The sequence below is a fragment of the Ambystoma mexicanum genome, chromosome 2q, assembly GCF_040938575.1.
Source record: "Ambystoma mexicanum isolate Mex_15411 chromosome 2q, UKY_AmexF1_1, whole genome shotgun sequence".
NCBI classification, from domain to species: Eukaryota; Metazoa; Chordata; class Amphibia; order Caudata; family Ambystomatidae; genus Ambystoma; species Ambystoma mexicanum.
Window position 1 is genome coordinate 1,344,324,726 of NC_090924.1, and position 16,136 is coordinate 1,344,340,861.

General features: G+C 47.4%; 1 protein-coding gene across 1 annotated transcript in view; it reads left to right on the plus strand.

The window, feature by feature from the left end:
• The window catches only part of STT3B (STT3 oligosaccharyltransferase complex catalytic subunit B), an 872,418-nt gene that overhangs the window by 493,473 nt on the left and 362,809 nt on the right, over positions 1–16,136 (plus strand). The window contains exons 7-8 of the mRNA XM_069648801.1: positions 1,369–1,515; positions 2,549–2,597. Of these exons, the coding sequence (XP_069504902.1) occupies positions 1,369–1,515; positions 2,549–2,597 (196 nt within the window). The remainder of the gene's footprint in view (positions 1–1,368; positions 1,516–2,548; positions 2,598–16,136) is intronic.

The window sequence follows — 16,136 nt, forward strand, 5'->3', positions numbered from 1 at the left end:
CCTCCTTTCTCACGGACGACCCTCAGGTCCAACTGGGAGTCTTTCTTCTATCTCTACTTGTGGTGTTCCCCAGGGGTCTAACCTCTCTACCTGGCTCTTCAACCACTACCTGGCACCTCTTGCCCATTGCATCGCTGCTTTCTGCTCCAATTTTCTGTGTTATGTGGATGACACTCTGCTCTTTCAGGCTCCCTTCAGCCACCTCTGCTACTTCTCTCACACCAGACTGTCTGGCCGCAATTCAGGAATGGTGTGCCGCCAATGATCTTGGCCTTAATGCCAGTAAGACTGAGATCCTCCTCATTGGGGACATCCGCTCCCAGATTCCAGAAGCAACTCGAGACCTTTTTGCGTCTGTGTTCTTTTTCGCCCTCGGAACTCAGGTCCAGGCTCCTGCATGTCCAGTTTCCCTCGCACTGCCTCTGGGCTCCCCAGCCCTAATGGTCTCTATCGCCAACTCTACAGTCCCTTCTCTCTGCACTTATGAGTCACCCACTGGCTGCACCTGTGAGTTAACTGCACTTCCCCACCCCACCCACCCCCCCCCATGGCACTTCTACCCATCCCTCTTCCCTGTACTTGCACAATATGAATGACAAGAGGCCTAGTAAGATCGTTATTTTGTCCTCCCTTATTTCCCACTCCTTGTTGCGCCTAGAAACACTTGTGTACAGGTGCGTTACAAATGCCACACCATATAATTTCTAGTGATTGTCCCACACCTATTAATCTATCCCTATTCCACTTCGTCTTCTATCAAACCTTGGAAGCATCTACTGGTTAATATCCATGCTGCACCTTTTTCTCGCTCAAATGTTAAAGCGTGCGATTTTGATTTGTGTTCTAATTTGTTTTTACCGGCTGAAATATGTACCGTGCTCTGGGAAAAAGCTTAATAAGTGCAATTAAATTGAAATATAGATGGGGTAAATCCTTCCAGAACAAAGTGGAATGTCTGTGCATAGTGATGCGTTTTCAATGATGAAATGTGCAAATCCTCCACAAGGACATCTGACAACACATCCTGCATGTGTACAATTTGGATATGGCTCACTTCTGTTAGTTTGCGGCCACACATCTTCTCAGTTTGTTTATCTTACATTAGTGGTGTTGCTAATTTCCCCAACAGCCACCCCAAATGATAAGCCTCTGATGTAAGTCTCACATTTTGCATGCTTTGGGGTACCTACACAACCACTTTCACAAATGTTTGTGTGTTAATGCTCATTTCTTCTGACAATGCTAGACCTAGGACCGTTATCAGGATATATATGATCAGTTCCAATGTCACTTATTTTCCAAGTTGATGAACCAGCTTGTATTTCTTGTAGCAAATCTAAATATATTATTTGCTGTTTGGTTTCCTAGGTGTCTTTGCATTGCTGCAAGCCTATGCTTTCCTGCTCTATCTGAGAGACCGGCTAACCAAGCAAGAATTCCAGACCCTGTTCTTTCTGGGTGTGTCCCTTGCTGCTGGAGCTGTATTTCTGACAGTCATTTATTTGACTTATACAGGTGAGTGTAGGTTCTGGGATTTCGCCAGAAGCAGTTGCTACATATTTTGCAGACCTAGTGCTCTTTTAGGCTGTGTTCTTATCCAAGACCTAACATTTCTATATGTAAAGATCTCCTTGGTTTGTTGGACTGTTAATATTCATGACTATTTACTTTTTGGGGTTTTCCTAGAGCCAACTTCTGAGATTCAGAATATATTGAGGCAGCTAAAGGCATGAACACAACCAGGTTAATAGGAATTGGCTGATCAGTCAGCTGTCTTTGACTTCTAATGCTGTTCAGATTCTGATATATGTAATAGCTGAGTCTGAACAATATTCTATTTTCATTTTTTTACCACTCTTCTTGGTACCTGACCTCTCCCACCACGAACACTTGGGGATTATCCTATGCTTAGGGCGTGTCCATGTTCTACACCATCCACTATTGAAAGCCATTGGTTTTCCATTGACGCTTGACCGATATTAATTTCAGTGTTAAATAGTGGTGACTTCCTCCACTGGGACGGGGACTGGGGTGCGGCTCCAACTTCCTTAAGAGGGCCCATCCTGTTTCTTTCACCTTGGTTGATATTTCAGCAGCTGTGCTGGTTTACTATTCAAATGGAGTACAAAATGACTGCGGCTAAACGAATGACCAAGCAGTAGATTGTTGTACACCTTTCAGTGAGTAGTCAAAAACTGTTACTTCCTTTAACCGATTTCCCACGTGCTTTTTTCCTTTTGTCTTTGACATTGTGGTTAACTTTTAGGCTCCTTGTATTCACTGACAGACATAAGTATTGGCTGTTATAGCTAGTCATACTTGAGGCCATATGCCTTGTTTGGCCTGCTATGCTTTGGCTGATGTGATTGCTGTTTTGAAAAAGTCTGCTATAAAATTGCATCCGATATTGCTAATCTCATTTTGCTTCCTTTTTACTTTATGTAAAACATCTGAAAAAAGGATGAAAACCTGTTTGTCGGAAGATATTGTATGTTTAAATGTTTTTTGCTGCATAACATGTAATTGGGTCGTCCTTGGTGTTTTTCAGGTTACATTGCACCGTGGAGTGGTCGCTTTTACTCTCTCTGGGACACAGGGTAAGGTTTGCAAAAGAAAGGCAATTTGCTTGAAAGAAATAACTAAATACCCTATCATTAAAGTATAATACACCAGAAGTGGTGCTTGAAAAGCGCCATACATTTTTTAAAGAAACTCCTAAACAAAATTACTTGTTTACTTTGCAAGGGACTTTAGTTAGACCATCAATTTAATCACCTGAGGTCATGTTCCACGTTTTGGAATTTGAATTTAAAATCTTCCTCTAACTTTTTTGTTCATATTTGTAAAGTAAAAATGTTTTTCAGCACAGGTAAAGAAAGTACCCGAGAGCCAATTTCGTACATATTTGTATCGCCCATATTGTCCACAGATCTTGACGCTGCATTGGTCCAATGTATCTTCGATACTAGTCGAACAGTCTTTTGATACCCTGTTTATTTCACCAATAGGATTGCTGTTTGCCTTTCAGTAGGGGTATAGGGACCTCCATGTATATGCGATGGGCCTGGACACAGGCAAGCTGGCAGTGGGAGATGAGTGACTTAGTCAACCATTGAAGCGCCTAGGTTGTCAGACTCCTATTGTGTTTTGTGGGAGTGGTGGCTGAGAGGGTTAAAAGCCTACCTGGTGAACATATAATAAATTGGGGGACCAGAATTTTAACTGGTTTGCTTCATCAACGTGGCAAATGCTACACCAACTGCAAAAACTGGTACCTGGGTTTCGAATGACCCCACTTACTTTTAATGCATTCAGCAAATCATACATTTTAATGTCTTTATTTTGATTTTCACTTAACTCCTATTTATATTTGCATGTGTTTTTGTTTGCTTTTGGAGCTAGAAATAGGCACCTGAATTGTGTGCAGTTTTACTTGTTTAAATACCATCTGCAGTAAACTTTTCTATGAACCCCCCACTCTTTTACCTCATTCGGAAGCTGTTTTACAGCTCAACTGTGTTTGCCTAGCTTACATCACCTACCCAGCCGGTGACACCTGTAAGTAAAAGGGTCTTATGTGGAAAAAGTGCACTCTGCCAGAGGTTATCATCGCCACAGCAGTGGTGCGCAGGCTTCCTTATATCAACTGGACACCCAAAATTCAAAGTTAAACTTTGAAAAGAAACAACATAATATAAAAGCTGCTCAAACTGAAGCACCACAGTTAATTAGTCGCAATAAAAAAACCTTTTTATTTTAACCCAAAAATATATTGGTTGTCAAGCTGTTCCAAACATTTACTCTTTAATCCATGGATAGATTTTAACCCATTTTTCGCATTCTGAGTATCTTCTAGCAAGTCGGTGTGCAGAATTCTTCAGCCAACGAATCCACAACCGTAATTGCTTCAAAATGTGCACATAAACATAGTAGAGCATCAATTTATCTCCATATGTCAAAATTATATATCGGCTGTATGTTTTTTTTGTGTGCAAACTTAATTTATCAGAAAATGAGCCACAAACACAGGTCAGGAGCTTACATTACCTCATTTTCTTTCCTCGGTTCTATTCCTTGCGATGTTTAACATTGGTGCTCATACCACTTTTATGCAACTCCTATCTAGTCCCCCACACCTCCTTACTCCATTTAACGCTCTAAATTAAGGTTGAGGTGATGACTTCTTTCATTGTTAGCTCAGTCTGGGTATTTACGGCTGATGCTTCCGAGTATAGGCTGTTGTCAGATGAAGTTGCAAAGCAATATTGGCTTAAAGTAGTTCTGCTATTTATCTGCCACAAATTCATGGGATGGGAGCCAGGCTACCAAGAACGTTTGATAGATTCCATTAGTCAGAGCCGTTGCCTTCTCCATTGCTATCATTCCCCACAGCCTCACCCACCACATAGCTACGATAGGCTGCTGCTTGTTCTTCCATGAGTGTGCCAAGGAGATATATATATATATATATATATTTTTTTTTTTAAAAAAAAAACGTCTATTAATCGGTTCACATCATTACTGCACAGGATCATCATATTACAAAATGAACGTAACCCATTCATCAGCCCAACAGGACATTAGCATTCTGCGCGTGAGCATTTGCATAAACATTGTCGACCCACCATGGGATACACATTTTACCTCTAGAGTCGCCCGTGAGCTGGGCCTGCATTGTTTTCCCACCCCCACCCAGCACTCTTCAGTTAGAATTGCTGTCGTTAGTCAGCAGGTATGCCGAGTGGGGTTCCCAAATGTTCTTTGGTTGTTTCTGGGGCCCACAGAGGGCGGCATAGTCTGTCCGTATTGCTCATCCAGATTAGGTCCTTGAGCCACATGGACGTTCCTGGCAGGGAGGCCTTAGTCAATTTCATCAGTATACACTGACTAGCTACAATAATGCAAGTCGCCAAAAGTTTAGTTACGCTTCGGCACCCCGGGGGATCACCCAAACATCCCACATGCAGGTGTACATTGAACTGTGTGCCCAAGCATTTCAGACATTATCTGCATTACGCTTTCCCAGAAAGGCCTTAACGTCACAGTCCCACAGCATGTGTTTGATATCCGCGGGTTTCGCTAGGCATCTCTGGCACTTGGCTGGCTTGGATGCGTCGAATGTATGTAACCGTGCAGGTGTCATGTATGCACTGTGGAGTGTTTTAAGTTGTATTAACTGCAATCTGGAGCTTAAGGCTCCCGTGTGAGTAACTCCACATAAGACTCTCCATTGTTTGTCATTGAAAGACGCCACTAGATCCTCCTCCCACCCCCTCTTGTATTTGGGGACTTTGCGTGCGTGTCATCCTGGATGGTTTTTTATATGGAAGATAGCACCCCCTACAGCCTTCCGAGTTTATTATGTAGTGAAGAAGTGGCGTGGTGTGTGGCATGGTGGGGAAATCAGGGTACCATTCCCTGAACGCTGCTTTCATCCTCAAATACTGGAGTCTAAGCTGGGGCCCCTTTCCCACCTTGTCAGTGAATGTGTCATTAGTTACGAACAACCCAACTGGATGTAGGTCCTCCATCCTGTTTATCCCAGCCCCTCCAAACTCCCGGACGTGTAACAGGTTGCCTTCAGCGCTTCTATGTGCCACACTGAAACCCCAGGGTCAAATGGGTGCCCCACCCTGAGACTTTTCAATGCTCTTCTCCATGCAAGTACCGTACAGGCCACTGGGGCGATCCCACAAATATAGCGCAGTCGACCTGCCCGGAATAGACCCAGATTGGTCTCCGTGTACTATCTGCGTGACATACGGGAGTAGGCAGTCTGCCAAGATTTTGGTGAAAATCTTAGTTTCTAGGTTGAGCAGTGATATCGGACGGTAAGACGAGCAGTCCAGTGGGTCCTTACCTGGGTTAAGAATTAGTCACCACCACTTCCCTCATGGTGGGTGGAAGTTGTCTGACCACCATGCCCTCCTCCCATGCTCCCAGCATATGGCAGGCCACCTCAGGTCCCCATTCTTTATAAACTTAGGCCTTTAAGCCGTCGGTTCCCGGGGCCCTGCACTGCCTTCACTATGTCTTCTATTGTGAGGGGGGCCGCTAGGACTTCCGTTACCTCTGGGGTGAGCCGCCGCCTCGACATATTCTGCGAGTAGTTCTTTGGAAAGAGTGCCTCATGTGGCATACAGGGCTTTGTAGAATCCACGGAAGACCTCAGCAATCTCGCAGGGCTGCACCACATACCCCCCCCACCCCCCCCCCCGGCACCCTGTCGACCTCACCGCTGTAATTTCCCTGTGGCCCTGCTTGTGTCTCACCAGGGTTGCCAAGTGTCTGCCGGCCTCCCTTCCTCCCTGTATCTCCGTCCCATAGCTGGTCGAGCAAAGTACTGCACCTATTGTTTGTCTAGTTCATGAAAGCATTCCAATCCCTCCTTTAACTTAGCAAGCGTTGTCGGCATGTTCATCCTCTTCCTCCCAGCATTTTATCTCTAGCTCTGCCTCAGTTAACTTACTGCTGATCAGCTTGAGGACCCCCAATTCTGTCGACAGACACCCTCCCCGTAACACCACCTTGAAGGCCTCCCACAGCTTTCCCTTCCCCCTGCACCGTGCCCATGTTCTCCTTAAAGTAGTTTTTTGATCAAGCTGTGTATATCACTCTTAAACTGTCAAACAACGCTGCCGTTTTAAAACTCCAGCGGGGTCGGGGTCACCTATCTTCCAGGTTTAGGGACCACAAAACAGGTGCATGATCCAAGAGTGTTGTGGGGAGTAGCGTGCAGTCCCCAGAGCAGTGCAGCAGATGCAGGCATTCCAGAAACTAGTCCAACCTGGACGAGGTGTTCTGAGACGTTGTGTGAAGCCCACCTCCCCAGGGTGTGTCAATCTCTAGATGTCATGCAATTCAAGTATATCCATGGCGTTCAGGACCGCCTCTGCTGCCTTAGACCTCCTTCTCTCCCTGCCGGTTATATCCATGCGAGGGTCCAGTACCACTTTCAAGTCTCCCACCCAGAGTAAATTGGTATGTGTAAATATAAGGTTGAGCCCAAGCAGCTTGTTGAAGAACTCAGGGTTATCTACGTTTGGCCCGTATATGTTAACTAGGGTTAATGACATGTTACAGATTTGATCCGGACACTCTCATACCTCGCCTCCATTTCTATCACAGAATCACTCACACGGAACCCCAGTGACCTGTGGACCAACGCCATAACACCTGCTGAGTATGCTGAATATGTTGTATAAAACTTGCTGTTCCCTCAATTTCTGGCCACTCCCTCATTCCCTTTATCTTTAAGGTGATTCTCTTGAAGCATAACAATCCCAGCCCCATGCCTCTCGCAGTATTGCTTCACTTTCCTTGCTTTTCGTGGGTCATTCAGCCCCCTCACATTCCAGCTGATTACCTTATATGCCATTACTGGGGTGCAGGCTACATAGAAGGGCTGGGCTACTCCACTTACTCGTGTACCGCTGCAGGGGTTGTGAAGAAGTGTGCCCTTCCATTATGCTGCACCCTTGGCTTAGAGGGCTATTGCATGGAGTACTGGAGCGCACTGTCTCAAAGGGGTTCCCTTTTTGCTGCGGCGAACGGCAGCCGAGCCTTTTGGACAGTGGGAGTAAAGTCTGGGTAGAAGGAGGCCTTGCAGTTTTCAAAGGTAAGATCCCCAAGCTCTCTTGTCCTCCTCAAGATGGCATCTCGGTCACGGTAATTAAGTAGCTTTGCGATCACCGGCCTGGGCTTTTGGCCTGGGGTTTTGGCCCGGTCTTGGGCCACCTGGGACAGTCTGTGTGCTCTCAACTAAAAACTGGGCTGAAAGAGTTGGACCCTGCAGCACCTCCTTAATGTTTCCATGTTTCCGGTATACCCACCACCCTGATGTTGCTTCTGCGCGACCTTGCCTCCATGCCCCCATTCTGGTCTTTTATTGCCTTCGCCTCTCTCTGCAGTTCTTGGACCGCCTGGACCTTTTCATGACTGGTGTCTTCCAGAGAGCTGACCCTGTTCTCCCCCTCTCTTGTTGATTCCCTCCTGCATCCTGTCCACTTTGTAGGTCTGGACATCTAGCTTGGTATTGATGGCTGCAAAGCAATTCCGCATTTCTGCGATGTCAAGACTCCTCTCCGAATGGGGTGCTTCCATGCTCGTACCAGCTATTGCCGCCTCTTGCTGCAGAGCGGACACCTTGGCCTGGGGTCAAGGATATGCTGACTGGATGTTGCTGTGCTTACTTTGTTCCTCTCGCTGCGTGTATGGGAGGCCTGTCAGACTCTTGTTGCCCATTGCCAGGTAGGGCATGTGCCGGGACCAAGTCGCTTGTGCACCTGACTCTCATTCTTCCACAGTGTTTGGTTGTTATCACTAGTCCGGAGGGTGAGGCTCCCCACCTCTTGATGCCGCTCATCGCCCCCTCCTCCCCTCTTGTGGGTGGTGAGAGGTCCGACACTTCTCTCACCCCCCACACAGGGCGCAAAGTACAGCTAGACCCCAGAGGGATTGGCAGGGTTTAAGTTCCAACACACCGCGATATGGGGTCCCACCCCCCCCTGCTTCCCCTTGTCCGGCACCCAAAGTCCACCGTGTCTGGTTTGGGGCTCCCCATACTGCTTTTGGGGGGGGGGGGGACAGTGAAGGCGCTAGCTGCCTCCTCCTCCGTCGCCTCCTCAGTGCCTACTTCTGCTTTTACTCGAGGGCCCCCGCCAGGTCATCGTCGCACCCTTTCCATGTGGCAGTAAAGTTCTGTGTTCAGGGGCTCCTGGTGGTGTCAACAGGCCGTCTCAATCACTTGCTCAGCTTGTAGGGGGGCTCTCACCCCGTCCCCCCCCTTGTCACCTTTCCACTCATACAATGGCCTTAGACACCGGCTCCGCGGGAGGTTGCAGGGGTTTGGGCAGTCTCTTGTTCTATGGGGCCTCCCTTAGCATCCTTGCAAGTATGGTGTTGGGAGCCCTCCCCGGCTCTGTCTCTGGGTGCTCCACCACGTCGCAGGGGCCCTCCGGAGCCCTAATTATTGGTGGGGCTTGGGCAGTCCCGCTCCGGAGCAGGAGCGGTCCACACCAGCCCTCCGCCCGGTGCACGCTCCTCTTACTTGAATGTCCCAATGGAGGACTGCTGCTGTGTGCCGCCCGCTGGAGGCTCCCCCGGAACTAGCTGTCTGTTGGCGCTGGTGCTCCGCAGCGGTCTCTGATGCTGTGGGCCCATGACCCCTCCCTCGCGAGGCCCTGGGCAGGACTCTGCTCCTCGCACCTGCACACCCCAGCACCCCGTGAGGTCGCCCCCGCTGCTAGTCTCTGACACTGGTAGGCGCTGGTCTTACTTGCTGGAGACCCCTCCTCAAGGCACGACTTTGGCCCCTCTGCGTACTCCTTCGGTCTAGCGCTGTCTATGCAGACCGCCTGCTCCTGCTAATCCTCACAGGCACAGGGGCCGAGACGCGCTCAAGGGTAGGGTTCTGGTTCCTCTGATCTTTCAGGATTCAAGCTATTGCTGCTGCTTCCTTTCCGACATCCAATGTAGGTGTCGGAGCTGTTTTTAAGCACAATGGGAGCAGGTTAATCCTCCCCTCCAGTCGGAGTCACACGGGAGCTCACAGAAAGACGGTCATCTTGGCATTGGGCTCTCTAGTGCCCTCCTGCCAAGGTGATCCTTGCCGCACTCGGCATGTGTGGTGAGGGTGGCGCTGCTTCCGGTGGCAGCATAGAATCCCTCCACCTGGCACCTAATAATACCACCACTGGGTTGAGGGGTAATTGTACCTTTGTTATATCCTTAATGTGGCACAGGATTTCTTTCCAGTAGACCTCAGCTAAGGGGCAGGCCCACCCCATGTGCACCAAGTCTCCAATTTGTCCACAGCCCTACCAGCATGAGGGGTGATAGTCTGGGTTGATAGGGCGGGCGTTGTGGTGTCATGTACCACCTGCGACATAGTTTATATGCGGATTCTTTGATTGGCACTCACTTGGAGCTTTTCAAAGCCCAGGGCCTTATCTGATCCTATGTGTCCTCCGTGATGGGTTCTCCCAGATCTTGTTCCCATTTTGACATGTACGATAGGATGTCTCCTTGACTTGTCCCATCTAGCAGCCAATAGTCTTGAGACCCCTTTCTTTGTTGCCCCTTCTATTGTGAGTTACAACCCCAGAGGTACTGTATTGGCCCTTTCATTTATTGATTTTTATTGATTTGTTTGAGATCCAATGACTTATTTGGTCATAGTGAAATCGTTTGCGTTCTGGTATCTGTTTTTACATTCCTCAAACGTCAAAGGTTTCCCGCCTGAGTAGAAGTCCCCCAATGTGTCCAGAAATTAGGCAGCTTCGCGGGTGTGAAGTCTGTGTTATAAGCCATTGGCTTGAGTGGGCCTCCCCCTGGTTGTACTCTCCTACCCTGTAGTGCTTTAACCCAGTAAGAGGATAGTTTTGTGGTGTCTAGCGGTGATGGAAAGCATAGCTTCTCCAAAGGAATGTTGGTTGCGTCTCTTTCTATGTTAGACCACCCATTTGAGTTCTCTCGTAGGGCCTATTGGAGCATCAGGCCCACCTGTGCAGCCATTGGGTTTAGACTCCACGTCGGGACCCCCAAGCCCACCAGTGCGGGAGGTCGGGACAAAACCTTTCTGGGCGCCCTAAGTTTCTTTCTACTCCAAATGAAAAGCATGATCTACCCCTTGCAAGTTTTTGAATGCTGGGATTGGAATCCGAATCGAGAGGGCGCTCACTACATACAGGAACTTTGGCAGCAAAGAACTTTGTATGGCCATTATGTGTGCAAACCATGAAAGCTCCACCTCTTAAGGTCCCTGGGCAAGGATTTCAATAGTCCCGGAATGTTAGTCCATATAGCCTCTCATATGGAGGTGTTGGATTTACCCCCAGGTAATCTATTTTCTGTTCCCATATTAACGTGTAGCGTTTACCCCATTCAGCCATCTGCCCAGGGTCCTCTGTGATATTGCGTGCTTTTGATTGTGTAGTTGATATGGAATCCTGAGACTCCTGCAAAGCTATCTAATAGTGTAATGACCCTTGGGGGAGAATGTGGTGTGCATGTGCGCACTACATGTCCTACTACCCCGACTGGTCCATCATGTGGGCGGCCCCCTTGCCTGCCATGGGAATCCCCCTGTGCTATCCATGTATCCCTACTCCTCGTATTAGGAGTAGCCCCGGAACTCCCCCCCACCACCCCTCCCCCCCCCCTGAGTGGTGTGCCAATGGTCTAAATCCCCTACCCCTGTTAAATCCTCCTCTCCCTCTATAGTTTGTGTAGCCATTGCCCATGGTCATGTATCCTCCCCCATGGGTTGTGTATTTTGTTGTGGTGCTGTGTATTGGGGCGGCGGTGGTTGTTGGGGCATGGGCTGTAGTTGTGGTTGCTGTATGGTTGGTTGTTGCTGTGCGAGTGGTTGCACCTGTGGGGCTGGGCTTGTTATGAGCACTCCCTCTAGGGCGTATTTTGATCGTTTTTTTGGACCAACTTTCCCTCGTCTGCCTTCCTATCTTACTCTTTGTTTCAACCTTTCTTGCCATAGTCTAGAATGGTGGACTATAGTCAGTTGAATCTCTGGCCATGCCGACGCTTTCATCCCCACTCACTTTTTTTAGTTGTCTTTACACGGGTTCGGGCAGTCCCTGTATTAATATGATAGAAGATAGCTAATGTTTTGTCCCACGGTTCCTGCGTTTCCAGGTGCCACGTCTCCTGAATTTCTTGGATGTAATTAACAGGATCCTCATTTTCACGCATTTTGCATGACATAATCGCCCCTATATCTGATGTGTCGGTGTATTGTACCCTTAATGCCTGCCATACCGCATGCCTACAGTTTGCAAATGGCGACCCGTCGTGTGATGTGTTGCTGATGGTCAACCCAGGAAACCCCGCCCTCTTCCATATGTCATCTGCAGCGTTGGCCAAAATTGAAATCAAGAGCCCCTTAACGTCACCAACCGCTAGCCTGTGCCCTGCTGTCAATTTCTTTCATTTCGTATATCCATTTTCCCTCCACTCAAGGAGGGCAACCTACACTTGACTTGTGGCCTTGTCCTTCCCCTGTCCAATAAGGGCATATGCGTGTATTCGGCTATCTCCTCCTGTATACGCTTATGCTGTGTTTTGTCATCCTCCATATCGGACGATTCGTCAGGGAGGTCTATGATGTGTGCACGAGGCATATCCCCGTTTTCTCTGTGCCCCCCCCATTGGCATAAATGACCATTGTTGTGTTATCACGACCCCTCACTTTTGCACCCCCGGAGATCTTTGAGCCTGTTGACATATTGTGTGTGTGTGGTTGACAATGTTACTGTCTGTAGTGTAGCCCCTCTCCGCGCGCTTGTACTTTCCTGTCTTGCGGATTTCCCTTCTTGTTCTGCATTCCCATGACGTCCCTGTGCCTGTACATGTGACGTAGAGTATGCTGAGCCCCTCTTCGTTTTCATCACCCAGTCGTCCGCATTTTTCTTCCCCATCGTCATCACTGCCGAACCCCCCTGAGAATTTTGAGCTTTGGGCGTGGGCATTGTACTGTTACCGTTTCCAAATCTGTCCATGCATTTACCTGCGTCTTTAGTATCCGCCACTACAAAGTTACAAGTGGAACTGCTCAACACCCGATCCCTAAATAAACATGCCCATAATGTTCATGAGCATCAAAGAGAAGTACCTTGATTTACTCTGTAACGGAAACCTGGCTGAAAGACCCTATCGGTCCAGTGTGTGACAATGCGGTGCCAGAGGGTTACATAATATATAACAAAAACATAGAAAACGGTATAAGCGGAGGAGTTGCAATCATTGCCAGAGATACTTTGAAGCTATACAAAGCCGATTTTGTATGCTCGGGCTGTGAGGCAATCCAGCTAAAATTTACATTTTCACCGAAGGATAGTCTTAATATCATTACCCTCTATAGACCACCTTCTCTAATCTCCGATTTTGAAAACAAAGTCACTTCTCAAGCTGCTATAAGCTTATCTCGACCAACACCTCCACACTGCTGGTAGGTGATATGAATAGATGGAGAGGGAACATCGAAGATAAGGAAGCAATACAGCTGGAGAAGTCCATGAAGAATCTGGGTTTCCCGGTAGTAAATAAAGAACCAACCACCCCCCCAAGGGAATCAGTTAGATTGGATTTTTACCAATAACTTGAAGTGCCATAACGTTGTTACCGAACCATGTATACGGTCGGATCATCATTTGGTCACTCTGGAAATAGAACTAAACACACCTTCTGCACAAATCAAAAATTCCCACATTAAAGTTTGGAGCAGAAATTTTAAAAATATAGGCCCTGAAATATTAAAACCACGCCTACAGAAGATTGCAGAGTCCTTTCTGGAAAAGGAGGACTGAGAGCATGCTTAAGAAGTATAATACCCATATGCAAGCTCTGGTGGAGGAATATGCCCCTCTGAAACAGAAATTGGTGAGGGAAAACAACCACCACCGTACATGGTACAGCGGAGAGCTTAATAATCTTAAACAGGAGAAACGAACTAAAAGAATTTGGAGGCAAAATCCCAACCAAACTAATAAAGAAAAATTGGAAAAGGGCTGATCACTGTTATAGGAAGGGGATTAAGGAGGCAAAAAAAAGCTATTACAATAAAGAAATTGAAGCAGCATCCAACACCAATAGTAACATTTTTTACATACTTAAGGGGATGGAAAAACCCAGGGTGTTAACACCACCACATACACCTACCAGAGAAGATTGTGATAAGGTGCAAGAAGCTTTCGCTAATGAGATACAAAAGGCTAGAAACAATATTATTACAGCCAGAACCGATTGTGACAGACCTGTCACCCAAGCCGCAGCTACTAATGCGGAAGCAAATGGGAGTTTTAAGTTCCTACCCATATCAGAGGAAGATTTATGTAAGGTCCTAGCCAAGATGAAACCGACATCGTGTGCAGAGAATACTCTGCCTACCAAAATTATTTTGGAGCACAAAACTCTTCCTACCGGTTTTAACGAAGATAGTAAATGCATCTCTCAGTGAAGGGGTGGTGCCTAAGGACATCAAGGAGGTAACTATTACCCCACTAGTAAAAAAAGCAGGATTGGACCCCAAAGATCCTGGGAACCTACGGCCCATCACTAACTCGAACTTTATTTTGAAGGTGCTAGATAAAGTTGCCAAAACCAACTGCAAAAACATGTGGAAGACCTGAAGCTGTTGCACAATCAACAATCAGGTTTTAGGGCCGCCCATAGCACTGAATCCGCTATGCTGGACCTCCAGTCGCATATGCTGGGCCTGAGATAAAGGCAAAACAGGGGTTCTCATGCTTCTCGATCTAAGCGCGGCCTTTGATTTGGTGGATCACCAGCTCCTTCAGGAGGCACTGGCCAACATTGTTGGTGGTTCCCCTAAGGCTTTGGCTTGGTTATCATCCTTTCTCAAAGATCGGAGTGCTAGAATAAATTGGGGTGATAATTTCTCCAAGGCCGCTCCCATCCATTACGGAGTTCCGCAGGGAGCTAGCCTGTCACCTCTCTTGTTTAATATATATCTGAGAAGCCTCTGCGAACTCCTGGAACACATCGGCGTTTTCTTTACTAATTATGCTGATGATACGCAGCTCATCTTTGAACTCACTGGTGATTACACCACTGACAGTGCTAAAATCCCAGAGGTTTATAACATCATAGACCACTGGATGCAACATCATTGGATGTGTTTAAATAATACCAAAACAGAGCTGCTGATTTTCGTCACGCGACCGGCCAGATGCAAACTAGGGAATGAATACAAGTCCTTTACCATCAAGGACGCTAACATCCTGGTGTTGCCACATGTTAAAACTCTCGGGATGATGGTAGAGGCCTCAGTGGGCGCAGAGGTACAGGTAAGATACCTGCAGAAAAGCACCTGCTATCTACGACTTATGAGAGCAATAAGACCATTCATTAATGAAGTCAACGCTGTGACAATCGCTAGGGCCATCATCCTGTCGCGACTTGACTATGGCAACGCTCTCCTGCTAGGAGCCACAAAAAGGGAGATTCAAAAGTGCCAAGTCATACAAAACAACGCAGTTCGCATAGTTAAAAGCATAAATAATAGAGAACATGTGTCAACAGGGAGAAGAGCACTACACTGGCTAAGAGTGGAGGAGGGAGTCAGGTTCAAGGCTATGACTATAATTCACAGATGCCTATATGGAGAGGCCCCTAGCTACTTCAAAAAATACTTCTCTTTCTATGCTCCTGGAAGATGTCTAAGATCAGCCGACGGGGGCACGCTGAACAGACCTGGGGCTAAATATGTACTTAGGCAAGGCAAATCTTTCCCGGCGAAAGCAGTAGACCTCTGGAACAAATTGCCGACGGCTTTACGGCTTGAAGCTAACTACCAGAGTTTTAGGAAATCGCTAAGAACCTTATTGTTTCAATGAGCATTAGAGCTTTGTTTCCCTAGGTTTTCTACTTGTCTTAATGAGGTGTTTCGTTTTTCTGATCTTCTTGGTTTCCCGCGCCCTGATGCCTGCGGGCTACCGGCGCGTAATAAGCACGCACATAACATACCTGGGTTGCTGCCACCAATTCACTACTGCGTATACTCCACTTACTCCCCGTTTCCCCTTTCATTTTCCTTTCGCGCGGGTTCACCTGGCCGCTCGTCCTGATTTTCCACATCCGTCCTGACCCTGCTGAGTTCCCCCATTATTGCGTCACTCACTTTGCTTAATCCCTTCGCATCCCTATCCCTCGTGCTCTGGTCTCCACTACCCCTTGCTAGTATGCTGTCTATTATCCGTCGTTCTTCGTACTTGCGTGCACTCTGATATGATCTTTTTCTTCCAGAGTGTCATTTCTCTGTCGGCCTCTACCCTTCTCCTATTCTCCCGCTGTTCCATATGCGCTGTCCTTTCTGTGATGCCCCGTATGAGTACTTCCTCCCGCTCCCTTTCTTCTTTCCCTTTTTGCTCTAGTTGTATCCCCTCTCCTTTCCCTCTCCACCTGCACCTGCCTCTCTAGTTCCTTTAGCTCAAGTTGCTAAATGAGTATGTTTCTTTTTCTATTTAGTTCTATTTTCGCTTCCAATCTTTCTTCGTCGTTGAATTCCCTTCCTCCGTTGCTTACCTCTTCCTACTTTCGCGTTTGTTCTGCTTCCACTTTCTATTGCCTTGGTTGCCCACTCTTCCTTTCCTGTGGTCGTC